The sequence below is a fragment of the Suillus fuscotomentosus genome (assembly GCF_016647785.1).
Source record: "Suillus fuscotomentosus strain FC203 chromosome Unknown F5891scaffold_4, whole genome shotgun sequence".
NCBI lineage: Eukaryota > Fungi > Basidiomycota > Agaricomycetes > Boletales > Suillaceae > Suillus > Suillus fuscotomentosus.
The window spans coordinates 437,417-462,908 of NW_024539516.1; the positions used below are offsets into that span (position 1 = coordinate 437,417).

The 25,492-nt window shown below is 48.0% G+C and overlaps 9 protein-coding genes across 9 annotated transcripts; 4 read left to right on the plus strand and 5 right to left on the minus strand.

Annotated features, from left to right (window-relative positions):
- Positions 1-1,127: 1,127 nt before the first annotated feature.
- On the plus strand, positions 1,128-2,525 carry F5891DRAFT_471476 (WD40-repeat-containing domain protein; the record flags this gene model as incomplete). Its single annotated transcript, XM_041371938.1, has 4 exons — positions 1,128-1,481; positions 1,532-1,630; positions 1,682-1,906; positions 1,963-2,525. Coding segments are annotated over 4 exons (969 nt in total), but the record flags the coding sequence as incomplete, so codon positions are not given.
- A 2,073-nt stretch (positions 2,526-4,598) lies between these two features.
- F5891DRAFT_1238312 (uncharacterized protein) lies at positions 4,599-4,972 on the minus strand (the record flags this gene model as incomplete). Its single annotated transcript, XM_041369677.1, has 2 exons — positions 4,910-4,972; positions 4,599-4,850 (listed from the first exon to the last, which is right to left on the minus strand). Exons 1-2 carry the CDS (start codon positions 4,940-4,942, stop codon positions 4,599-4,601), a joined length of 285 nt encoding a protein of 94 aa, XP_041232108.1. The 5' UTR covers positions 4,943-4,972.
- A 1,515-nt stretch (positions 4,973-6,487) lies between these two features.
- F5891DRAFT_1181943 (uncharacterized protein) lies at positions 6,488-10,718 on the minus strand (the record flags this gene model as incomplete). Its single annotated transcript, XM_041366092.1, has 10 exons — positions 6,488-6,497; positions 6,554-7,331; positions 7,372-7,921; positions 7,979-9,561; positions 9,612-9,746; positions 9,803-9,998; positions 10,057-10,107; positions 10,154-10,387; positions 10,440-10,559; positions 10,611-10,718. 10 exons carry the CDS (start codon positions 10,716-10,718, stop codon positions 6,488-6,490), a joined length of 3,765 nt encoding a protein of 1,254 aa, XP_041232109.1.
- Positions 10,719-12,690: 1,972 nt separating this feature from the next.
- On the minus strand, positions 12,691-14,601 carry F5891DRAFT_1002753 (NAD(P)-binding protein). The gene is made up of 7 exons (XM_041360262.1): positions 14,362-14,601; positions 14,062-14,296; positions 13,963-14,003; positions 13,745-13,905; positions 13,530-13,696; positions 12,979-13,478; positions 12,691-12,929 (listed from the first exon to the last, which is right to left on the minus strand). Exons 1-7 carry the CDS (start codon positions 14,398-14,400, stop codon positions 12,879-12,881), a joined length of 1,194 nt encoding a protein of 397 aa, XP_041232110.1. The 5' UTR covers positions 14,401-14,601; the 3' UTR covers positions 12,691-12,878.
- A 1,772-nt stretch (positions 14,602-16,373) lies between these two features.
- F5891DRAFT_1238320 (mitochondrial K+-H+ exchange-related-domain-containing protein) lies at positions 16,374-17,957 on the minus strand (the record flags this gene model as incomplete). The annotated part of the gene is made up of 5 exons (XM_041369678.1): positions 16,374-16,995; positions 17,075-17,134; positions 17,227-17,407; positions 17,457-17,627; positions 17,691-17,957. The coding sequence occupies 5 exons, from the start codon at positions 17,955-17,957 to the stop codon at positions 16,598-16,600; spliced, it is 1,077 nt and encodes a 358-aa protein (XP_041232111.1). The 3' UTR covers positions 16,374-16,597.
- A 74-nt stretch (positions 17,958-18,031) lies between these two features.
- F5891DRAFT_471556 (uncharacterized protein) lies at positions 18,032-18,856 on the plus strand. The gene is made up of 3 exons (XM_041371939.1): positions 18,032-18,535; positions 18,604-18,688; positions 18,749-18,856. Exons 1-2 carry the CDS (start codon positions 18,106-18,108, stop codon positions 18,648-18,650), a joined length of 477 nt encoding a protein of 158 aa, XP_041232112.1. The 5' UTR covers positions 18,032-18,105; the 3' UTR covers positions 18,651-18,688; positions 18,749-18,856.
- Positions 18,857-20,260: 1,404 nt separating this feature from the next.
- F5891DRAFT_1002768 (Zinc/iron permease) lies at positions 20,261-21,661 on the plus strand. The gene is made up of 5 exons (XM_041360263.1): positions 20,261-20,465; positions 20,523-20,598; positions 20,656-21,065; positions 21,119-21,300; positions 21,357-21,661. Exons 1-5 carry the CDS (start codon positions 20,366-20,368, stop codon positions 21,516-21,518), a joined length of 930 nt encoding a protein of 309 aa, XP_041232113.1. The 5' UTR covers positions 20,261-20,365; the 3' UTR covers positions 21,519-21,661.
- A 167-nt stretch (positions 21,662-21,828) lies between these two features.
- On the plus strand, positions 21,829-22,893 carry F5891DRAFT_1125438 (CYTH-like domain-containing protein; the record flags this gene model as incomplete). Its single annotated transcript, XM_041363970.1, has 5 exons — positions 21,829-22,039; positions 22,085-22,140; positions 22,200-22,470; positions 22,523-22,647; positions 22,708-22,893. 5 exons carry the CDS (start codon positions 21,829-21,831, stop codon positions 22,891-22,893), a joined length of 849 nt encoding a protein of 282 aa, XP_041232114.1.
- Positions 22,894-23,378: 485 nt separating this feature from the next.
- F5891DRAFT_1002779 (uncharacterized protein) lies at positions 23,379-25,492 on the minus strand. The gene is made up of 6 exons (XM_041360264.1): positions 25,250-25,492; positions 25,052-25,193; positions 24,765-24,938; positions 24,457-24,706; positions 24,260-24,404; positions 23,379-24,211 (listed from the first exon to the last, which is right to left on the minus strand). The coding sequence occupies exons 1-6, from the start codon at positions 25,479-25,481 to the stop codon at positions 23,823-23,825; spliced, it is 1,332 nt and encodes a 443-aa protein (XP_041232115.1). The 5' UTR covers positions 25,482-25,492; the 3' UTR covers positions 23,379-23,822.

Below are 25,492 nucleotides of genomic sequence, written 5' to 3' on the forward strand. Positions count from 1 at the left end.
CGATGTAGCCCTGACGTATAGGAAGATGAACTTAGCACCGGTTGCAGACGAGATCTACACAGCAATAAGCTGTGAAGCGAACACAAGGATGACACATGGGGCACAACTTAAAAGATGCTTGAACGAACAGGTGCCCAACTTCCTCAACTCCCAACCAAACGCCCTCTGATCGGTGGCGACTGAGCGCTGGATTCGTCAAGACAGTGCTTTTCGTGAGTAATATTCTCGGCTCTTCAACTGATGGCATGCTTACTACCAACTTCGAAAGATCTCTTGCATATTGTAATTTCACAAATAACGACGCAGCACCTCCTCCATAGACAGTCCCAAAATTAGAGTTCTGGGTGAGTGGATTCTGTAGTAAGTGAGCTGTTTTATTAGCATTGGCTTATGTGCTCCGAATTAAGGTGAAAAAGACAGGTTCCTAAACTCACCAGCAATTACTGCTGTTGCCAGATAACCTGACCTGATTCCAAGATCCCGCCTCCCATCAACATACCGAGCGCTAATCAACTATGTCTTCCTCCACCAGTGAGGTGCCTGCGATCACGCCACGTCAGACATTGCAAAGTCATACCGATTGGGTTAATGGTGTTGTACATCTGCATGCGAAACGACAGGTCATCACATGTTCCGGGGACCGTTCACTCCGACTATGGGACCTAGAGAGAGGCACACAGGTAGGAGAGGACTGGCGAGATGAAGAGGATAAGGCGAAAGTGCGGTCCATGGCATTGTCTCCAGATGGCAAGACAATTGCCAGTGGATGCTATGACAAGAAAGTAAGGTTATGGGACGTCGAGACGAAGGAGGTTATTGCCGAATGGTTAGGACACGCCGATCTTGTGTATGCATTGTGCTGGAGTGGAGATGGTAAACGAGTGCTGAGCGGGTCCTGGGACGGGACGGCAAGAGTCTGGGATGTCGAGAGCGGCGAAACTGTCCTAATGATCAAAACCGGGCACCAGTGGGTGAACGCGGTGATATACTCGCCCCATGCAACGAAAATTGCAACGGGCGGACTTGACGAGGATGCGGTCAAAATCTGGGATGCCAAGACAGGCGACCTGCTTAACACGCTCAAACACGATTATCAAATTTTGAGCTTGGCATGGACATTGGACGGGAAGAGACTTATCTCCGGTTCATATGGCTCGATTAGGATATTCGACACAGCCACCTGGCAGGTGGCCGCAGTCCTTGACGGTCACCAATACTGGGTCTACTCCATCTCCTTGTCCGTCAATGGTCGTTTCCTTGCAAGTGCATCCGATGATAAGACAGCACGCCTGTGGAATCTTGACACCAACCTCCCTGTCGGTCTACCCCTCCAGCACGAAGATGAAGTAGACTGTGTAGCCCTTTCAACTGATGGAAAGCTGCTAGTTACTGGTTGCGAAAACACAAACGCGTACACATGGGATATTCAAGTCATCCTCAAAGAAGCTGGCCTTGAAGACCTCCTCCCATCTTTATCTGATGTAAAGCTCATAATTATTCGGTGAAAATTGCGCTTATATCTCCCTTGCAGGTGGCAGCTCAAGAGCCATTAATGGATGTACGTGCTACACAGGCCGTGGATGATGAACTTTCACCAGACTTTTTCAATGACGTGACACATGGCGCTAATGTGTGTCATCAGCGTTTTTAATCGGTTCATGTTCTGACCTCTTGATCTCAGTCCTCTGGAACGTACGGTAACTATCACCGTTCATCTTCCCGCCGTCCTCGCCCTGTCGCACCCTCTTTTGGGAGTGCGAGTGTACTCTTCGGTCACCTTTCGTCGCCTTTCCGTCGCTCTCACTCCAACACCAATAGATTAACTGAGCTCCAGCAACGCCCAAGGCGGTTCATATTGTCTCGTGGTCCTCGTGTCGTCGAAGTGGCTGCAGTAAAGGACAGAGAGGTATGTATCTCTTCGCATGCATTTCCTATCATCGTGATTTAATAATTTCTGTCCAGGTTATATTCACTGCTCCGCCACCGCCACCAGAAAAAAAGCAGCAGGAAACCCAACCACAAGCCCTGAGGTCGTCCACGTCACAGCCTGCTCCAAGCACTAATCCTACTACACCAAGTGCAAGATATAAGCATTCACTACCCGTCCGATTATTGGCTCGTCTCGCGCTTCTTCTTTTTTGTTGCGCATCACCTCAGCACGCTAATGAAAATGCACAACCAACGCAGCAGCAGCAGCAAGGCCAAGCCCAGCCCCAGGCGCCACCATCACAGACTCAGCCTACTGCCCCCTAGGAGGCCGTGACACCTGTTGCTCTTGATAGTACTCATACCGCCGCGCCAGACGTAGCAAGCGTGTAGCTATGACCCCTTCCATTATGGACTCGTTCGTTCTTTTTTCTGCCGTGCATTGACACTGCAACATATGGACAGTTATCTCATCTTGTCATCTTCTGGTTCATCTGTCATTTGTGTTATCTCATTGTTCACGCCGAGGGTGTATGTATTTGATCTTCACGACCTCCTCAATTTCAGGTTACTTTCAATGCTATACCGTGAAGCCTCCATTTCAATCCCAGGCAGTTGCTAGATACATGCAAATCCTGGTGCTGCACATCTCGTGCACCAGTCATCCTGTCCGCATCTAATCCTTGGGTACCCCGTGGTAAGTATTCGCAGTATTCCGCCTCGGACTGAATTGTTTCCTCCCCGAATTGCACATGCACACCCCAACCGCATTTCCTGCAATTCACCCATGCTGCCGAGTCAGTTTCAACATACTATACTGATCTCATAGCAATTTCCCGTTATATATGATGATATATCGGAACTGGTTTGAGGGGAGGAGTTTAGACTGGTCCCAAGCTTGAGTTCGCTCATCCATAGATATTCACAATACCTTCCGCCGCTCCCACTCTAATACCGATGGATAGAGCAACCGAAATCCTGAAGACAGTCCATCTGTACTCGCAGTCCTCGTATTGTCGGGCTTGCTACGGTACAATACTGACAGGTGTGTGCTCCTTCACTGTCGTCGTGGTTTAATAATTTTGTTCCAGTTGCACTACGGCCAGAGAACGCAGCAACAATGGCAAAGCTGGCTTACAAGCAAGCCTTGTCGTTGCAATCTCAGCCTAGCGCCACCTCGCCGTCCACCACACCTCGTGGTGGAGCATCCGAGCAGTCACACCCGTCATATTGTGAGCTCGTCTTGTGCTTGTTCTTTACTGTGCATCTCCCCCACATGACTCGTAGAGTTTCTTTCATGTTTCCACTTACTCAGATAATTTGTTTCCTCATCATGGGGCTCTTGTAGTGCATCGGACTTCGCAATGCTAACTATTGTGAGCGAAGGACAGTTCGATCGCTCGTGTTCTTTTCCTTTAGATCAGATGGGAGTTTCTGCTACCACGACCTCAAGCATCTCAACCAGATCAGAGAACAGCGTCATAATCATGAAACAGACTGTCTGCGTTCTACGCGACTTCGCTATCAATGATCTGTTAAGCGCCATCCCGTAGTAAGTTTGTATATCTTTAGATGCATCTCGAGGGCAGACACTTATTTCTTCCGGCGCTCAATACCCCAAATATTCAGCGTTGCGGTCATCACCATACATTTAGGCTGTTACTCTCCGCCAAGATAGAGATTTTTCGTGTGTACAACCTGGTGGTTATCTCGGGTTTCTACAAGTCCGAAACGTATCTCGACACCTTCATCAGGTGATCTCTCACGAACACGTTCCTCTCCCTTATCATTTTCTCTATTCCTCGTTTCTCTGTCTAGGAGAAAGGAGCTACACAAATACCTATCAGACCATAGTGGATGCCATAGCACTAGAGCATGCGCCTTCCACAGATCAGCCATAGTACCTGTGGTTGTTGTCCTCGACAGTGATTAGGATGGTGACGGTCAATCAATAGAAGCCAGCGTTGCTCCGAATCAACCAGACATGCTCGCAGTGCGAGGGCAGGATGAATGAATGATTTCGGATCCATGTGGTTCGTTCTGGGAGAAGATTGCCGTGACGACAAGTAGTGGTAGGCAGGAATTAATTTGTGGCTGAAAAAAAAGCATGTGCTCCCTCCGCTCTATGGAGACTAAATGAAGTATCAGTGCAAGAAAGAAAAACAGCTGAACTCCCGGTCTAGAAGCGAGAAAGCGAAGGCAGTATATTACACACGGATGTCCGCATTACCTCCGGGAGGCATGCCAACACGAAAAGATGTGTGGTAGACGGTTTGACAATAAAAAACTCGCCAGCGACCATCAAGATGTTGTACAAGACACTCAGCAAGAAGGCCGCAAGAAGAGTAGCAGGGCGTGTGATGCATCGAAGTTCATATATACAGATGGACGGAATGGTGGTTATCACCACGACATCTAGATCCACTTGGGTGAGACGCCCACGATGGGCCACAAATGTTACAGCGACCCAATGGGACCTGCTCATCTCCCGAGGTACCCCATGAGAGCACAGAGAGCTGCCATGCAAACGATATAGTTCGGAGATCCTAACATGTATGACTGGGTATTTCCACGAGGCTTAATCAATAGTAGACTCAAAAGCCTCGTGTAGGTCTATAAAATGGTTAAAAACTGTGTACTGCGGGATGAAATAGTTGCAAACACACTGTTGATCAGCTTTTTGGTAACTTTAAAGCCTCCTTTGCAGCTTTCTTGCGTCCGCCCATAAGTAATGTCACATAGTCCGCACCTCCGAGAACACGTTCTCCCGTAACCTTGCTTGATGACGGTTTTGACTTTGACTTTGACTTGAGATCTGCGCGTCTCCTTGCGGCTTGTACGTGCGATGATACTACAGGTGCATTCGGTGTATTAGCAGCGCCGGATGAAGGGTGTGACGCAGATGATGCAGTTGTCTTCTTTTTCTAAGAAGACTTCATTATTACTAGAAGACGGGAATGAAAATTGATCGTCGACGACTCACGATGCGTTTGTGCAGCTTTGCGTTCCGCCCCATCTTGATGGTCTGTGGAAGGAGACAGCGCTCGGTGGCAGTGCTCACACAATTTTCGGCAACTAGATCTTAGATCTAAGCGCTAGCACCAAGCAGGCACCTCTCGTTCGTTTCTCGGTCTTTCTTGGTTGCACATTTCACTTTCCACATATTCCACCAGTGGACGCAGGTAGCACAATTCTGCGAGCGATCAAGATTTCTTGAACAGAAAATTTGTCTCTTATCCAATGGGTCTGTCACATTAATTATGCATTGGACATGATGTGTTTGGTTTTTGAATTTGACTATGGGCACCCATATCAAATCATCTCTCACATTTTTGACCAACTCACTCACCGCCAGGCCTGGGCCTGCATACGACACGCACCATTGGTGCTATTTGCTTTACCTGCTCGAAAAAAGACGACAATGAATGTTACCGGCGCCTGCCTTCGTCTCGATACCCTTCGCCGTGACCAACAATCGTATATCGTCCAATAATTACAAGGAACTTCATTGGACGTATTGTTCAGCTTCCTGTGTGCTCCTATTCCTACTGCTGATCCTCTTCTCCCTCTCCGTAGATTCCACAACATTCATCGATTTTTCTTCAAAGATCTGGTGTTTGGATCAAATGATGACTCGACACGCTCAGGTCCTCAATCCTGATATGACACCCGATAGCAGCTTTTGGTACAATTCACCCTACATTCTTGAATAATCCGGGAAGGTGCCAATTTCGAATATCGAGTCCTATCCTCCAGTAACAAGTAGCACCGTGACCAATGAGAAGTACCTGCCGTCTTCTCATACCAAGAATGATAATGGTGAATTTGTATGCTCTCCATAGGAGACTGGAAAAGTTTCACACGTCCGTCCACCACAGACATACATAAATGAACATGAATCTTGCAAACTTGTGACCTCCGAGCTGAACTCTCTGACATGAACCGTGCAGTCTCGACTTCGTCAAAGATGTAGGCACAGGTACTGGCGTGAATGACGGAAACTCTGTCACATTTTCTAGGGAGTTGATTGGTTTCTGACCTCCTTGCAGACTCGCCTGTGAAAGCTGGCCCGTAGGAATAATCAGAACGAAGTTCAAGCCAACGGGAACCCACTAATGCGAATTGTCTTGCCAGCCTGACAGACTGTGCAAAGAAGCCATGGGAGAGGCATCTTCTGTATGCCATGATGCCAGCGTGCAGCGTGCCCAAGTCCCTTCACTGCAAATGGTCCCGTCAGATTTCAGACGTCCATCAGCGCGTCCTTGTGTCTCTGTACCTGCGAGGTCGCAGCCACTTGATGACAGACACTTCGATCGAAAGATTGCGGCTGCTATGTGATGACATCTCAGAACAGGAACATCGCCTCTCAACATCTGCATGAATTTCTGAGGGCGCAAACATGCCTGATAAAATCAGTTTTCGGTACGAATTAAGAACGACATCTGGAGTTTCGGCCATCTGCTTTCCAGCACATCGTTCAATTGGACTTAGGCTCGGTGCTAGGTATAAAATTGACAAAAAATCAAATGGTACACTCAGTATCACAACAATAGAATTATCGTCAGGTGGAGCTAGTAGGATTGATGTTAGCAACTGAGAAAACGGATGGTAAGGACTAAGAACTCACGCATCTCGGCAACTCGACCAGTGCGTCCCATGTGCCATGCGGCTCAAATCAAGCTCAGGATGTCTTCTGGGTATCACCAATGAAATCCAAGGAGTATAAAATGCATGTCGGGAGGCGAGAGGTACCCAGAAAAGGAGCCGATGATTGGGTCCCATCACCCATCCATCAGCCTGCAGCAAGAAAGGGGTTGAATTAGAATCATGATGAGAGGCAGGTTCGAGCAAGTCAGCGGGGTTGGGCAGAGCGTGTTCCTGGCTGGATGAGAAGGAAATGAGGCGATCGTTCCAAGTGTTGGTTGACATGATACGGCTTTCTTGGGCGGAAGGTGCGATGCTTTGGCGCAGTGGAGACGCGGAGGAACCTGGCTCACTTGACCCGGGAGATGGCCGTCCCGTCACTATATCCCACAGCCGCACAGTCTTATCTTCCGAACCAGATGCGATGCGAGTACCATCCGGCGAGAACGAGACTGACCAAACTCCTCCAGTGTGCCCCTCCAAGAACCCACCCAATAGCCGTCCCGTCCCTGCATCCCACAGCCGCACAGTCTTATCTTCAGAACCAGACGCAATGCGAGTACCATCCAGCGAGAACGAGACTGACCAAACTCCTCCAGTGTGCCCCTCCAAGGGCCCACCCAATGGCCGTCCCGTCCCTGCATCCCACAGCCGCACAGTCTTATCCGATGAACTTGACGCGATGCGAGTACCATCCGACGAGAACGAGACTGACAAAACTGCTCCAGTGTGCCCCTGCAAGGGCTCACCCAATGGCCGTCCTGTCCGTGCATCCCACAGCCGCAGTGTTATCGTACGAACCAGACGCAATGCGAGTACCATCCGGCGAGAACGAGACTGACGAAACTGCGCCAGTGTGTCCCTCCAAGGGCCCACCCAAAGGCCGTCCCGTCCCTGCATCCCACAGCCGCACAGTGTCATCTTCCGAACCAGACGCGATGCGAGTACCATCCGGCGAGAACGAGACTGACCAAACTCCTCCAGTGTGCCCCTCCAAGGGCTCACCCAATGGCTGTCCCGTCGCTGCATCCCACAACCGCACAGTCTTATCCGATGAACTTGACGCGATGCGAGTACCATCCGGCAAGAACGAGACTGACGAAACTATTCCAGTGTGCCCATTGATTACGGCCTGAACAACTGTCCAGTTGAAATCAAGGCCAGATACCAGACGAAGGTTATTCGGAAATCTTCTCATAAATTTGGTAGCCATGATGGAGTTGACGGGCGAGAATGGGAGCGCTGATACATACAGATGTGGCGTGCTGTGCAAAATCATGCCGCCAAACACTTGAATGAATCTTTGTACATCCATCATGCTGGACCGCAGTTCTTCGTATCCAGAATGACCCTGTATTTGTTTATGAGCTGTTCATCCGACACTACCTCGTAGGTATTATGTGCTTACCTTCAGCCACTTGGCAACGAGTGCAAGCACAGTAACGGCACCGCTGATTGCATTGAGAAGTCCGAGTGATTCAATCCAGAACATCAGTCGCTCATTGTCGAAGAGTAATTTTATTTCCTTTGCTAGTTTATCGTCAAAGTCTGTTATTTGAACATGTGTGGCCCAATATCGACAGGAATAGGAGAGAAGTGGGAGAATGAATGTTTTGACTCGTTGAGGCAGTTCTGTATCCTGGGAATTAGGGAGGTACGACGATTTCAAATCACAGATGTTGAAGCGAAGGCCATCTTTTCGGGCCATCATCACTCGCAGTGACGCGAATGCAAGGTTGCGTTGTTGCGCCTTCGTTCTCTGGACGAAGAAGTCTCCGCTGGATGATTTGTCCGTGAGATATTCTTGAAAGGTCGCATGAAGGGGTCGGACGGGGGTATGTGAGTCGGTAGTGCCGCTGAGGAGGGATCCCATGCGCTTTACCACTACATCTACTTCGTAAAGGTCGTGGTCCTCCGGGAAATGCTGCCGCATAGCATTCAGTGAAGCTAAAGGGAGGGGTTCGGCTGTGGCAAGTATTTGTCCCATCACAGAACGAAACTTCGCTACTGTTTGCTCGTAATGAGCCGTTGTGTACTTATCCTTTGGCATGATTTCTGTTAAGATGAGTCGATACATATCATACAACAAGTTTTTCCGCTCCCCAGGATTGCAATTCACGACAGCATTGAAACAGTCCGTTGGGGATAAGCCGGGAAGCTCTTCCGTAATGTATTCGCATGCAAGACGTGCCCACTCGAAAAGTCCATCAGCTTTCGCAGCGAGGTCTGCAAACTCTTGGCGCCCAAAATGCGGCAGATCTTTTAGCTTGTCAGATACAAAAGCATGGATGTCGGACTCCGCTACTTCTGCTGGAATCTTGTCCATGGACAAGGGTAGAATATGATTAACACCTTCAAACTCCTTTTCGATGTCATGAAGGGGGCGAGAGGTGACGAGAATACGAAAGTTGGAAGGGAGTTCATTGATTTGGGGAAGCCCTTTGTCTTGAAGTCTACCGGCAAGTATGCGGAGGAGGTTACGCCGTGTCTCCACTCCACCACTCTCATCTAGTGCTTCGATCACTATCAAGACGGGCCCCACACTTGACGCAGAGAGCTTCTTTAGCGGTTCCATGAGAAGCTTGCGCCACTGCTGGATAATGTCCGTCGTATTCTTGAGTGAGTGTGCATTCTTGACTACGTCCGCTAACGCTCGTTTCATTCCCGGATCACGATCAGCAAGATCGCGCGCGATGGTGGAGAAAATCTTTTCATGACGACGGTCTGCTTCTCTATGCCGATCGAAACAAAAACATGAACCAAGGCCTCCCGTTTCCTCAAACCAGTTGGCAATCGTGTGCGCGATGGCTGATTTGCCCTTGCCTGCAGGGCCGGATAGCCACATTACACGCGGAACAGAATCGCCGCTGCTGTTGATCCACTCGGTGATCTGGGAGAGAATCTCCATGCGAGTACCTGGCAGACATTGTTTCGCAGTATCTAGTCCCGCACCCGCAGCATAAGTCATGCCGCCAAGATCGAGTGTTTCACCTTTAAGGGTATCAGTGGATCTAAGGTGGGAAACATACATGAATCCTCACCCGCAAACTGGACAAATATAGCTACGTCCCGATGAGCTTGATCCCGAAATTGTTGCATAAGTTCATCCAGGGCGTTGTTGTACCGTGCGATGATATCATCCGTTTCTGCGACGACGTTTTTACCAACTCTCTTCCCTATTAACATAGTGAGCATCATATTCATGTGCGAATGCAACAGTTCGACGACTCACAGAAGCTCTTCGTCTCCGAGTAATCCCTGATGAAACGGGCACACTCGAGAGTCTGCTGAGCGATCTTTCCGATGACATCATGCATCGATTCAACCTTGGAAAGATTGTCGTCTTGGGTAACGAAGCCATAAACTTCATTTAATTTCTGGAGAAGGCGATGCACTGATTCGTCGCGTTCCGCTTGAGCAAGAACAATCTGCAAGGAACCATAACTTCTGAGCGGGAGACAAGTCTCCGGGAAACATAGAACGTACTTTAGCTGCAGCAGAAAGTATGCCCAACGCCATCTTTGCATATGGATGTACCTATAACCTGATTAGTTCGCTACCAGCTAAGGAGGGCAGCCCATACATTTGCGATCTTTTCAATGACAGTGTCAAAATTTTTCAGGGGTTGGAGGTAATTAGTCTGGAAATCATCTGCAGCAGTGAGACCTGCTTGGGCATTGTTGGCGGCGGATGTCACAGACTGCGCAGGTCCCCCGAGTGTTTTCATGTGTTCTGAAGCCTCGTGGGCACCCTGAAGTTCAGCATCAACTGATTTGGAACCAATGCCTTCCTCTACGCCAGAGGGGATGTCGAGAACCTGCGCGACCAACAAAATTTAGAGACAAAAACCATAGATGTGATTCGAGTACCTTCGAAGCAGGTTCTCCGGATGTGCCTTGGTTGACCCTGATATTCTGATTCGACAATGCATCTTGAAATTCGACATTTTGGATCGCAGGAATACGGTTACGGGAACACTTGAAGCGTTTCTGCACGACGTCAGCCATATTCAGAATCAGGAAACCCAGTGGTCTAATTACAGAAAGTTTCTTGGTGACGCCTTTCGCAAATTTCCGCACAGCCTGCTTGACTTGACTACGGGGTTGGTTCTGGACGAGGAAAGTGTCAGAAGTAGTGATGAATTTCATGAGCGCTAATCCACAGTGCGTAAGCCTTTGAGACTACATACTGAGCTTTCACGAGCAGTTGCTTCGCAGGTTTCTGGAGGAGGATCTGGCCTATGGTCTCCCGAGTTACTCATCACGAATGGTTGATTGCTGCGAGCGAAGTGGGGTGCAAGAAGTAGGTGGGAGAAAGGAGACCTCTAGCATGAGCCGAATACCCTTGACCAAAGCCGCATGGGCAACACGTTGACTAAATTCTTTAAGCGCTAATCATGATTAGGCCCATCGCCGAAGGAATAAGGAAGCATGAAGCTTTGAAGGGGCAATGCCATAGATCTAGCCACACCTATCACAGAAACGATGGATGCTGATCGAAACGCATATGAACAATGATAGTGCATGATTGATTCACGAGCGTGCTACACCGTCAAGTACATATACATGCGATCAAGATTCTTGTTCCACATTCAGAATTTTCAGAGCAGGTAAGTAGTACTACTCACTGACATCAATCATTGGAGTCTCTTGTCATAGGTACCGTCATGACCGGTGACCACCAACGACGGCAGTCATAGTACACAGAAATTGAACATGACTTGCTTAGTAAGCATTCAAGTCAGTTTTTAGCGCTCACAGCGACTGTGCGTCCGAGTCCGACCATCTGTCCCAGCAGTCTAATCCAGCATACCCTAAACAAACAATTCGATGGCCGGTCTGTGCAGCGTGTACAAGTTTGTGCAGACTTCAGGTAATAGCTGTGTATGACTCCAGAGTTCGAAAACGCCAGAGATGGAATTCACAGTCACGATGCACAACCACCAGTCGGGATTAATATCCTTGCTTAGGTCGCGTAGACTTGTACCTAGACCGGCCAAAACTCTTATATTCGCAAGTGATCGGCAGCGTTGGGTAATCATATCTTGAACACCAGTGAACAGCACTGAGTACCCTCTGCCCAGACTTTGCATATCCGACGCACGACCTTATCATGGCTCCGGGTGTTCTGCACTGACTCCGTAGTTTCGATGATGGGAGCTCCAGCAAGGTACTAATGCAACTCAACGATGACCTCTGGTAATTAGCAACTCGAGAGTCGGTTGCTAGTGTACCAACTTTGATTTTATTGTGGAGGTGAGCTTGAAAGTTTTGTAATCGGAACGGTGACTGTGCCCTCTTACAGCAATGGGAGCGTTTTATTCACAGTTGATTGGTTTCGGCGCGCGAAGAAATTTTACGCCAGATGCTGGTGCGCAATACATCTGGCTAAACACATCAATTACAATTATGCGGCAGCAAGTGGGATTAGTATTGCTGTGCATTGGAGGTACGGTGCGTAGTACATACCTTGACAGCTGTTCTCCCCCCAGGATCCGTCCGTAATTATCGACGGCCGTTGGTACTGGTTGCAGTGTTGTTTGAACGCTGACCCCGTTACCATATCTTCTGGAATCCAAGGACAACACTCCTTATGATTGGTTTTACCCGAGTGCGCGTGGGGCTCGATTTAGACCCGTGTGATCACCACGGTGGAGGTTGACACACGATTATACCGGAAGCTTGATTATCATCATTGAAAAGCACATGGTCCCAAGAGTTCACCAGTGCAGTGGAGATTCAGCGGAGATAAGTATATTGATGATGCTTTGTCCGGTACAATGGTCTTCGGGGTACTCGTTTCACTTGCCGTCACTCTCACAACTCAAACCACTTGCTGTTTGTCCCATCCGGATCCTCCCATCATCACGCCTTCGTGATTGCTATCATTATCTGTTTACTGTATGGTTAGATCGACAGCGCTTGGCTGGAGATTGATCACACGCAAGCCAACTTTGTGCCTCCCGAAATAGCAATGATCCAACATTGGCCTACCAACTGCATTGGGGACAATCGGCCCCGATGTATTCCTTCCAAAATCTATCACTGTCTTCGCGGTCGATGTGTACGATATTTGTAAACCATTATAGCTGTTGAATTCAGGTTTCTCCTGTGCTCTTAGCTTGAATGTCGCAATTATATGCTGAGATTGACTGAGTTGTTATGCTATCACACATTGCAACTAAGTACATGCGGTAACAGATCGTGGTCCGTGTGGTACAGTGTAACAAAATACTTGTACAGTTGATGTTGATATTTCTCAACTGCACTGAGGGCTTTGAAACATGCATGACAATGGCCAATCTAACATCAAGCAGTTGGGAGGACATATGTAGATTGGGGTCGAGACCCAAGTCCACTCTGCATGTCCAATTAGACAAACCATCGCCGAGATGTGACACTCACTCACCTCTTCATAGATTTTCTCTATCCATTCCATATTTGCAATGGAGTCCTCAGGGCTCACCCAGGTTTGTGGTGTTCGGCCCTTAACCTTGTCTACAAAAGCTTCCAGCTGGTACCTGTAGGTGGACCACCACTCCTCTCCTTTACCACCCTCGAACGTGTATGCTCTCTCGGTCCTCGGAACGTCACCGTCAGGTCTCACAGTGATAGAATGGTAAATCACTGGCATCACGAAGTTGAACACATCGATGGAGCCACGTTCACAAACTGCGTGGACGGAAATTTCTGGCCAGTGAGGGATAAAGCCCCATCGGGGAGGGACGGCGAAGTCGCATCTGATAGTGGACCTCACTGGCTCCTCGTCAGGCTTCGAGGAAGCAAAAGTGAGATTGGCAGTGGTGCCTGTATCAATACGTGGATCTCTTGGGTACCGTACCGCGGTTGCGGACATCACCGCAGTAGGGTTGCTTGATGCAAGATAACGAACACAGCTTAAAGGATAACCTTGTAATATCATGTTAGAAGGGCCCATCGTAGGAGAAAGGGGAAGCTGACATCCGCAATCCATCATCGCACCGCCACCAAGATCGTATTTCATCCGGATATCATCATCGTTGCCAGCCATACCCTTCGGGAGCGTAAGAGCTGCATTTACCTCCTTGATAGCACCCAGTTCGCCATTGTCAATGATGGCCCTGACACGTTGAATAGCAGGGTGAAACCTGATATACGTCAAGACAGTGCTTTGTTACGATCAGAAAGACACTTACCTATAGTGGAATGCCTCAAGAAGAACGAGCCCCTTCTGGTCCGCGAGAGAAAACATGCGCCTCGTTTCTTCGGCGGTATTACCACTGGGCTTCTCCAAGAGCACATGTTTTCCGGCAGCAAGAGCCTTCATTGTCCATTCGTAATGTAAACCATTAGGCAGCTAACGGGCCCTTAGTCACAGAAACTTCGCACGCAACGGCATTCAATTGGCACGCACGGGGTTGTAGACCATGTCTACTGCGGGGTCATCAAGAAGGTCTGTCATGCAGCAGTAAACACAAAGGGTGCCACTCTATCAACATGTTGTCTAGCTTACCTTGGTATCCATCTTTCCCTCCATACCACTTCTTGAAACCATGCTTCTTCGCGAAATTCTCGGCACGACTGATGTCTCGCGCTGCAACAGCATAAAGCTCTACCTCCGGATGGCTTTTCGCAGGCAGAACAAGAGCATGAGGAGAAATTGCGGCCGCCCCTAGAAGACCAATTTTGAGGGGAGGAGAAGCATCTTTATCTTCCACGTTGGGTGGGTGAGGTGGACTAATGAAAGCCTGCGATAAAAACAGTGAGATAGTACGGCTAGTCCTAGTATGATCTGTACTGGAAACCGACTTACCGCATAAACGCGCTTGAACACACCAAAGATGAAGAACATGATAGGCAAGTGTTGCAATGTAAGGTCACGGTGAGAGAGTCCGGTCACCTACTGTTTCCGGCCAATCTGGTCAAGGCTGTGACAGTGTTTCTCAGAATCAAAATTCACATCTGATTAGTACCAGTCTTCAAAGCTTCAAGCTTCAATGATAATTGACGATTAACACTTCAGAGCGAAAGCGGACTTGTGAGAAGGTCGGCGGTACAACCAAATTTACCTAGTAGAATAATTAATCATTGCCTGTTATATAGGGGCTATTGATGGCTGTTTGTAACCGAACTATTAATGTCAGAACGCTAGCTAGGACTTGCCGAGGCAAGGTCAAGACTGTTGTGCACTTTGGGGCAACTAGTGGAACATTGGTGTCCTGTGATGCCCTAGTGACGTGTTCTGTGATGCTCCGAGTTGACAGCATACCCGAAGAACGAGGGCAATGCGTGGTTTCGGGTGCAGTACGTACGTCGTGACGCAGATTTAGTCCTACTTCACCACTCCACGAACCTTGTCTCTCTTAGCTCGCCATGGCTAGTGACGTGTCCTTTGATGCTCCGAGTCCCCAGTGTCGGTTGGCTTGTATTTATTCTAGTACGCAGTACATCTGTCTTATATAGTACCTTCAAGAAGTAATGTCCCTCTTTTGAATACTACACTAAAAGTACAGTTATGTTATGTAACTTGTACATGACTCAACGATTTGATAGTGATGACATCATTGACATTGTTTACATAAATTCACTGGCACAGTGCGCCAAGGAGAGAACAGGTGAAAGCCCTCCAACGGAGCAAGAGACATCAAGCTAGGGGCAATAGCTGGGAAACGCCACAAACTACTAACGAACAACTCATCGTCAGTGTCGTCGATCTGCAATTTGCCAATTGATATTTGGTTAGGCCCGTATACCGCACGTTACGGAGACACATTGATGACGTCGCCGTTTGATTTGCGGTCAGATCTATGCAGCATTGGTCGGATGACGAGGTAACCAAGACTCCATCACTAGCACTTACGCCTATTCGTGAAACCTAATAACTTAACTGCCAAAGCCTCAGGCCTTAAGCAGTAATTGCGAACCGTCTGCGGGATTCTATTGAATAGGATGGCCTGAATGGGTTCATTCGACAAGTGCAGCATAGATTGCGATGCACTAGTGTGGAGAACCCTGTTATTAAGCCCGGTGGTATGGTAAGCATGTCAATATTGGTTAGTGCGTCTGTTGTTCTGATCAGCGGTGGCACCTTGAGCGTCATGACCTTCAGATTCTACAGTGCTTGTACGTATCTTGCTACAAGGCCAAAGTTCAACGTTCATTGGCAGTAGTGGTGATCGGCAGGCCGTTCCTTGATACCGAAAGATATCAATAGACACGAGGCTTTTTGAACGCAACCCCCGTACAGGTCTTGAGTGGGAGTGTCTTTGAATTGTGGTCAGTATTACTCTCTGAAGGCCGTAGCGAAAGATCACATACCAATATCACAATTAAGCCGCGAGCCGACGTAGATGTGATCTGAGAGATGATGTCAAGCACCGACAAACAGGAGGCCGTGTGGTTTGGGGCCGGGTTGGTGCAAGGTTCGTCCGAGCTTGGACCAGTTCATGGTGGTTTGTGCATCAAGCTCGATCCCTATTGAGGGAGCTTGCACCGAAGCTAACAGTGGAATACAGTCAGCATCTCCACGGGCCAACACTCCATGACAGTAGCCAATAGCAGGAACCGCATTTGAGATGAATCCCCGATGCCGAAGAGTCATCCTGCTCGCATGTGATGACGTTTAATGACGCCTGCCATTGCCGAATTGTCCGGGTTATTGATATTGAGTTGTTCTGAAGTTGATGGGATAAGTTAAGTATACAAGATCAGTGCTAATTTTGAAAATATCTCATTTAGCACTAGCGTGTCAAACACGCCGCCTCGAGGACAACAAACAGGCTTACAAATACAGAGTGCCTTTTCTAACGTGGTCAGATCAGAATGAAAAACCATCGAGAACGTCTATTCAAAGACGTTCCGTGCCGTACCCCTTGCAAATCCGTACTCACGATCTAATACTTCTACTAGTGAAAGGAGTGGTAAAGCTAAAACAGCTTTGTTAATACAACCAACCGTACGCGTCGTATTGCTCACCGTGGGATTTAATGCCCATCAAACTTGTCACCCCAATATTAAGCAGAAGCAAATACGTAGCTCATTATCAACTATCACCGGCCGGATGTTCCTCCGAGACGTCCGCGCACTTGTTCTACTGCGCGATACATGTCTGCTGCCGACGATTGTGGAAGACCAAAAAGCTGCAAGATCTGCGGAATGGCTTTGCGAGTAAGTAATAGCCGTTGGGAGGTCTTGTGTACGTTAGATGCATCAGGCTGTGATGAAGAAGCTGTCGGATCATGAGACGGGTGGCCGTTATTCATGTTTGGAGTGTTTGCTGGCAATGAAGCCGCGGATCGGAGAGGGGGAGCCGTCGGCGAGCGCAAACTTTCAATGTTCGATAAGGATGGGACGTAAGAAGTGTAGAGTTGATCAAGTGCCGCGCTTGGCTCTGGCGTGATCAACCCTTGATCTAAAAGGGACGATAGGTATTGCGAAGTTCTATATGCTGTATAGGGTGGTCAGAGTTGTCCATAAGAGGAAACAAAAAGAAAGGTCATCCCGTCTCAAAAAAAGACTGCACTGACCTCTGTAATGTGACCAAGATCTCCATACACAGAAGAAGAATGGCAAGTTGGGTATGATGGCTATAACCACATATAAATCAAAAGAAGGTCGGAGGTGTGAGTAAATGTCGAAAACACGTTACTCAATAACGCGTCGCGACCGGAAGACTCACGGACAATCATGAAGGGGGCCGTAAGTGGTGCAATTGCCATCCACATCCAAAATCCTCTGCGATGCCGGGGCTCCCGACTGGTTAGAAGCGTGCGGAGGTGTACAATCGAGGGATGCGATACTTCATTCACACCCGTGGGTGGTAGCGAAGCGTAAATGGATGGTGGATAAATGAGGGGTATCTGTCAGGCAAGGTCAATACACGCTCGGATAAAGCGTCATTCATCTTACTCGCAAGGCCTCCGTCGGACGTTGCTTCTCCGAAAAGTTTACCTCATTTGCTTTTTGTGTTGCATCTGCATGAGTAATCGATGGCCCTAAAGAAGGGTCAACGCCTTTCAGGGCTAGCTCCTCGAAGTCTATGCGATCGATGATGCGTTCGCCAAACTCATAAGTTTGCAACTAGATAACCGAGACATTAAAAAAATGACGACCGGACGCAATATTTCAGGGAGAAAGACCTGCCTTCCAACTGCCTTCGGGTGCCTTTCCAAAACCAGCCCAAAGGTCGGCAGCTTTTATGGACGCCCATTTCACCGCTCGCTTTATACTAGACTGATCTTGGATTTTAGAACTGTTGCCTTGAGAGAGGTCAAAGTGGTAGAAAATAAGCATGCGGTTGGGGTTAAAAATTGCGTGTGGCTTCAGGCCATGATCAGGTGGAATATTTGGGCGAGAAAGAGGCAAAGCAATTATGCGCATTGTACGCATCGCTTTAGGAAGAGCAGACATGATCCTGAAAGCAAGAATACTCAGAAGTAGTAGTGAGGTCTGGGACAGCAGCAACTAGTACCTCCGAAGGTTGGTAGCCTGAGTGGACCACGTGACATGTGGCAGCAAGGACTGAACGCGACTTACATCGTGACCAGCGCTGTCCACCATGAACTCTCCTGATCCAGATTCTCCGATCTCAACTGATTCATCCGATTCACCCCCACCTGATGACTTTCAGTTCGTAGCAAGTGGCCCGAGCGCCCGCGATCCTCATACATCGTTCCTCCATTCCGCTACGACTCAAATATTGGGAAACCTCTCGTCGGTGATGCCTAGCCCTGGATCTAAGCGCCGCCTCCCTGGTGGCTCTTCCTTCGATGGTCCTTCACGGAGAGATCCAAAGACGAGGAGACGAGAGGATGCAATGAGCATGGGGGGAAATTCCCGCAGAATGGCTGAAGGCCAAAATCAAAATGCAGGAGGAAGTAACATTGGAATAACTGCGAATAATGCCTGGGGAGCGAAGAGCGAGCACGGGAACAGACGTGATAAGGAAGATCTTGTTGATGTTTTAATGGCAGAACAACTTAGAAAAGGTCAGTCAACCATCATTGCACGTTTGCTGATATTCAATCTGACTATTGTCGTATACTGTTACTTATAGAATTCGGAGATCCGTTCTTGGAGACAGCCATTAAAAGCCTGAGCTGATTGATGCACTACACTATCCAAGTCGTTCTCCCTAGTTGGTGAGGGATAATTCTTGCCTGAAATTTCCACTGTTAACCTCTATCCATTATGTCAAATAGCCGTTCATAACGTTGTCATTCTCGTATTGGACCAACGGGAATGTCTCATGAGCGCACGAAGTGACATCCCTGAGTTGTTCTCGTTCTTTGATAGCGCGGAACTTGTATGATTCTCTTCCATATCAGCCCGCGGTAACAAATGTAAGATTAACTCCCTATGTTGTAAATCTTCCGACCAGAGCAGATTGTATATCGAAATTGCAAGTTCGTAACATCGGACCGTTAATGCAATCTTGAGTATTCAAATTCATGTATGAAGAACCTCATTCCAATAGATCATCCGGTGCTCGTGCCGCCATACAATACGCATTGGTTAACAGTCCCTGAAGTGGGGCTAATACCGCCGGAATCTCTGGCTATACGCCGACGGGCAAACCAGCTCAATTTGCCCTCTTCGATCAATAGAAACAAGAAGTTCGCGTGTTTGTTAGTAAAAAAAACAAAAACAAATATATGTCCTTCGAAGCTTCGGGTTCGTAGGTTCTGCGAGTTCCATTAGAGTGCGGGGGGACTTCTTATCGCAGGAGTTTGTGCCAACGTTGCTTGCGAAGTAGATCATTGGATTCATCGGGCCCTGGGACCGTCTGTCGAGGCACACCCATCTTCCTTGGCTCGGAACTTTCACCCTCAGGCGTCAGCGTCAATGTATATACTAATTAGAGGTCCTGCTGGTTGACTGGCATGGTTCGGTTCTGACGTTAGTCATAGAAGAAGTGTCAATAACTCAATAAAAAACCGAATTGTTTTTAGAAAATGTAGACAGTAGGGTCCAAGTGCTAATTTAAGACCATAAGTTCGATGAGACTGCAAAATGTTTCCAGAGTGAAGCGGCCGGTTTACTTGACTCGTCCGCGGTATAAGCTGGGCTGGTTCGATACTAATGCATACATCACGGTCGTATGGCGTATATGGTCGCAGATTGCGCAACTGAACGTTAACCTCCGCCACATATGTGATAGGGTTATGATAGCATAGATCTCAACACTCGGGATTGAGAGAACAGACGCTCCGAACACGCTTTCATTTGAACGGTAAATTAAACCAGACATTCTAGATGAATGAATGAATTAAAGGTTAGCCTAAATGACTCTGGGATGCAAAGATGGTTAGATCAAGACCATTCAGATGAATCAGATCTGTTTATCGAGTCGGCAAACACGCACAAATTTGTCAGGTCTGTCGACTATTCCTCGTTACATATCCCAAAGTCCAACATCTTGCTAGCATTCGAACCTTGCGACTGTAGGGGATTCAGATAGGCCACTGCCAGTGACTGGCTGGTCTATCTGAAACCGATCGTCGCGAGTGGGGATGGTCGGCCGGCTTATTCGAAGCAATAGCAGATGAGTTTCTCTCTTCAAACAAAATCGCCGTCCTCCATAATTTGCACACTTGTCCTTGTTTGACAAATCCTTTGCAAGTGTCCTGAGAGCGTTTTTAAGTGTCTTGTATGTATATCGCACGGAAGCAAAGTTGAGATGAGAACATTCAAAGTTTCAAACTCCGCGAATTGTTAGAACAGTGTATCATAATGTACGGTACAGGTACGTTAAGGTCACACTCTATCCTGGTTGCTTTGCAAAGACCAATCGTACTAATTCTGATCTTACGAGCGGAATGGCATCCAGTGGTTTTCTGCGCATCATATCTATGTCCCTGGTCATGGGAGCTGCGTCTTTTGGGGCTGGCCTCGTACCGCTGTCGTTGTCAATGACTAGTATGCACTACGCTGAACTTCAACTGCACTTGGATTAAGCGTCATTATAATTCGCAGAAAGTCACTCGGCGAAGTTGTCCACCTTGAGCACAGGATTACTCATCGGTGCTGCACTTGGCGTTATTATTCCCGAGTGCGTCTTGATATCTTTTCCTTCACAGTTCCTGCCTCTGAGTCAAAGTATTGACAGAGGAGTAGCAAGCACGATTGCTGGCGACCCTGAACCAGAATCGTATTCTCACAATATCGCGTTATGCGTACTTTTAGGGTTTGCGTTCATGTTCCTCGTGGAGGAGTATATATCCCCACATGCTCGACCGCTACCTCTGGAGATTCGCCACGAAGTAGAAGATGTCCACTTTGATATCGCGCTTGATGAGCTTGAGCGCGAGGAGGGTATGACACTACCCGGTTCACACGCGTCTACTTGGCAAATGTTGCGACGTGCACCTTCCTCGAGCTTACAACGCGCATACCCACTGTCATTAGGACTTACAGTGCATGCTTTAGTCGATGGATACGCATTAGGCGTGTCGTCTCTTGAGACACGATCGGGTGCTCTATCTTTCGTTGTTTTCTTGGCTATCATAATACATAAGGGTACGCCTGATGACTTTCTATTACTCACTAATTCTGCTGACCATGGACAACAGCACCCACAGCGTTAGCTCTGACATCCTCTCTCTTGGAAACATCTCTTTCTCCTTCAGAATGCAAGAGACACTTGCTACTTTTCAGTCTCGCTACGCCAGTTAGCGCCATCCTCTCTTACATATTGTACACCCACACCGGTGATGGAAATAACCTGTCAGTTGGAACGCCCTTACTATTTAGCGTAAGATCCATCAGTTTCTTACCGTCAATTAGTACTGATGACTTGATGCGCCACAGGGAGGTACCTTTCTCTATGTAGCGACGGTAGTGAAGTCGCCTTCAGAAACCACACTTCCATCCACTCAAGAAACCATCATCAAAACGTCACGAACGTTTCTCCTGTTGCTGGGAATGTTTTTCCCATTTATAATTAGTGCAATGCTGGGCCATGGTCATTAATGCCGTTGCAGGTCTGAGATAAATTTAAAGAATACACGTTAATGGTCACTAGGACTAAATGCTGCCTAGACACGGAAATTATAGGGTTTAGTTACATCCCAGGTTGATCTCAATCATCCCAGGCCTCAGGGTAGAAAGTCAACATGTGTTTTAATTGCCTGAGCGACCAGCTTCATTGTTCACTTCTCTCATGTCGGACGACAGTCACTCTCAGTCTGATGATAAAGAATCACCGCCACTGAAACGAGCCCGCCACGATGACCAGTCTTTCGAAGCCACAAAAGTCAATCAATCATCTGTTCCTTCCACCATGAACACTAGCTTGCCTCCATTGTCATTATCAATTCTCGGTGTCGAGCCTCTCGATGAATTCATTCGAGAGATCGCTGATTTCGTTCACCATATGATCGTGACGAGACCTGTTTATCCAGATGCAAAAATCGAGGTAGAAGCAAAGCTTGGTGTCCTGAGAGACCGCACAAGTGGGCAGCGGCTGGTATTGCCAGTTCTTGTGGAAACAAGTATGTTCACCAAGTCGTTCGTGATCCTTGCCTGACAATCGGTAGTCTTGATCCCGAACTTGAATGAGGTTGACGTTCGATTCGAATCCAATATGTCTCTTGTCAGCTCTGTTTCATGTAGTCCTTCAACTATAGCTCACGCGATCATTTGGAACGGCAGAATCAGCACAGGCACTTCAATAACATGCTCAACGATCTGAAACGAATATCATCTCAACCGTCTCACCCGACGTCTCCCCTGGAGTATACCCATGTCAAAGTGGTCGATTCCTTCTATCTATCCGAGGATCGAGAAAAAATACGCGTTACTCGCGAGGAGAAGAGTAACACCGTTCTTGAAATAACACGCAAAATAAGGCTTGGGAACCTCAACATATTTAGTCCCAAGAGGGCGGCGGATTGGAGGGTCAGTGTGTCGCTCGAAGTTCCAGGTATGCTTGTATGCATCCCATCAGGTAGCCGATAATAACGATTACTCGATAGTTCCCCATCCTGTTGGATCTCCAACTCACATACGACGGAAAGATAGGATATGCTACTCTCATGAGGAGTTCAACATCGACCTGACCCAAGTCCATTCCAGTAACAATACAACATCTAATCCACCGGTACCGGTATGATGTTTTTTTGAATTCTCGTGACTACGATACTAAATTTGTTCCATGAAGCCTCAAATTTTTCATGAGTTGGAGGTGGAGATCGCTCGCTCAGCATTGCTGCTTTCAACTGCTTCCAAACGTGGGGATCCAAATGCGTCAGAAATTGACCGCAACGCGTTTGACGAGCTTATTCGATCATTTGTCAATAACGCCAGAATATTGGTGAAGAACGCGAACGATGGCTGGCACACGTAACTACATTTGAGTTCCTCTTCAGAAGCTATAAATAAGTAATATTCGAGCATTCCGAATTATGAGCTCTAGTGACTACTACACAGTAGTGGGTTTCCAATGCCGCTCAAACTTCAACTCCCCAACTCCCATTTTCACACCAAAATGAACACAATGTCAAGCTAAGCCACACCTATACCACATACATTATTTGCAAACGTCCAACTTCCACTTGATCAGTATCATATGGTGCGCAGTCGAGAAGGTGCATATTCACAGACACCCCGCTCTACCGTCATCGTCTGTTATGAATTTCTTTGAGTACTCAGCGGGGTGAATCAACACACCCTGTGTTTCTGACATTTGGAACTACATAAAAATCCCCAAGCCTTAAATATATACCGACCCCGCAGGACGGGTTAGGGTTTGAACGAACTTACATTTACGATGTGCTAGATGGCGGCGTGTCGTGAGTTACTGCAACAGATTGAATAACAACAAAATGCAATCAGCAATACTTAGAGCTTGAGGACGGGCGAGGCGGCGGTAGTGGTTAGAATCGGAGCACAAAATGTCGCAGTCATTGCGGCAAGTGAACATGAAGATCCCACAGGCACAGAGTCTTCAAAGCTGTCGAGCAGTTTAGGAGACTCTCGTGGATATCACGTGCAGTGCATTTAAGGAACGGATCAATTGAGGCGGTTAGAGGTTGGTTCAGGCAAACGGGGCAGTTTGACAGCATTATGCGACGAGAAGGACAAAATTATTTGAAGCATCGGTCGAATACCCGAGATGTCGAGTAGATGCGAAAGCAAGCACAGCGTTCTCGTAGACAGTTTGACAGATGGTAACTTGACAAAACCCTCCTCCCAGGCCTACTAGCGTGAGAGTACAACAGTAAGATGATAATGTCCCCGACTAACCGAAAAAAAATCAAACCGGTATCAGTGCAATCACAGCCCAACAACCTCGACCAGATCTCCATCATCTAGGTCTGCCTCTCCGATTTCCATGTCATCTGCCATCTTATCACCGTCAACCATTAGCTGAGGCATTGCTTGTGCTGTTTGAGGGTATTGATCGGATAGACCGGCTGCCTTGAGAAACGCTTTCACAATGACTCCACACGTTGTTGTAGGTCGGACTGTAAGATTAACATTTTCCTCGGTAGCCGCGGACCTGAATACAAGTTTGATTTTGTCACCGCCAGTGGACTCGGCTTCCGACTCCGAGTCTGATTCTCTTTCCGGAGACGGTGAATTCTTTGATGACTGAGCGGCCTTTGGAGCCTGTTGATGGCGTTGAGCGCGTACGTGATCCCAAGTTGTTTGATCACATGCTTCTATTAAGGTTTTCAGTTTCACGTCCCCGCGCACCGAGAATAACGCACCGAGTTCTCCTTCTGCCCAAATTCGAAGACTGTGAGGTGTGCCTGAAGCAAACAAACGCTTTCCATCATGACTGACGACAAGATGGTCAACCAAAACAGCGGCCAAGTCTGCTAACTCCTCAAACAAGTACTGGAATGTGTCATGCTAACAAAGAGTTAATACCATTAATGGTGCACTCGTTGCTAAAGGCACCCACTCTTTTCATTTTAAAATTCCAAACATCCTTTGCACCAGCTGTATTCAGTGGATGAGGTTGCCATCGAACCTTGATGATAACTAGCTCAGGGCCGCCGCCTTGTTCTGGCGTGTTCTTGGTTGTTACAGCCCTTCTACGAACTTCCTCGGCAATTTTTGCGAGCTCTGGATTCAAGTCAGAAGTGTCCGTTGGGTCATCGGGAATTTCAATTGGTGATGGGGCCCGACGTGGTGCAACAGCAAGTGCTTGTCTGGTAATATTAATCTTCGTGAGTGATACAAGTCTTGCCCAATGTGGTTTAACACAACCTGACCAATGCCCTTGCATTATTGAGTTGGTGTATGGGAAGTTGCGGGGGTGGCGTAATAGATTTCGAGCGGCTACGGTCTCTTTTTCGTTTTCGGGGGGGCGAATCGTTACATGAGATCCTTGGTGTGTGCTCTGTAATTTCAAAATCGTCTTCTTCGTTATCTGAAGAAAGGCTACGGAGGAGCTATCAATACAACCGATCCGCCGACCGTGATGGTATTCGTGTACTATGCCGAGGTACTCTGACAGCACGAGATATAGCAACGAACTAGAGAGACACACGCACAGAGTAACTATGTCCACCGTTTGCCATCGAGGTAATTCATGCTGTTTATTTGATTTCTTCTTGCGATGCCTCGGAGTAGATTCCGGTTCAGTTTGTTCACCCCAATCGAGGTCGTCCTCGTCAGCTTTGTCGGATGGAGTGTCTGAGCATCGGATTTCAGGGTGAGATCAACGTGATAACCTATGGGAGCGGGCACACCCTTTGTCATTGCTCGAAGCTTGTTCCAGCATTGAGAGGTTCTTCCGCGATTACGCAAGAATATAGCATCTTCGTCATCTAACTTGCTCCCTGCAACAGGATTTTGCGTTGTGCTCGTAGAAGAGGAGGGTTTCCCTGGAGATGGCGTTGAATTGAGGTCGACTGTTGTCGACGATGCAGCCTTGGGCTTTGCCACTGGACGTGGCCTTGGACGCGGACGCGCAGTAGACATGGTGAAAGTAG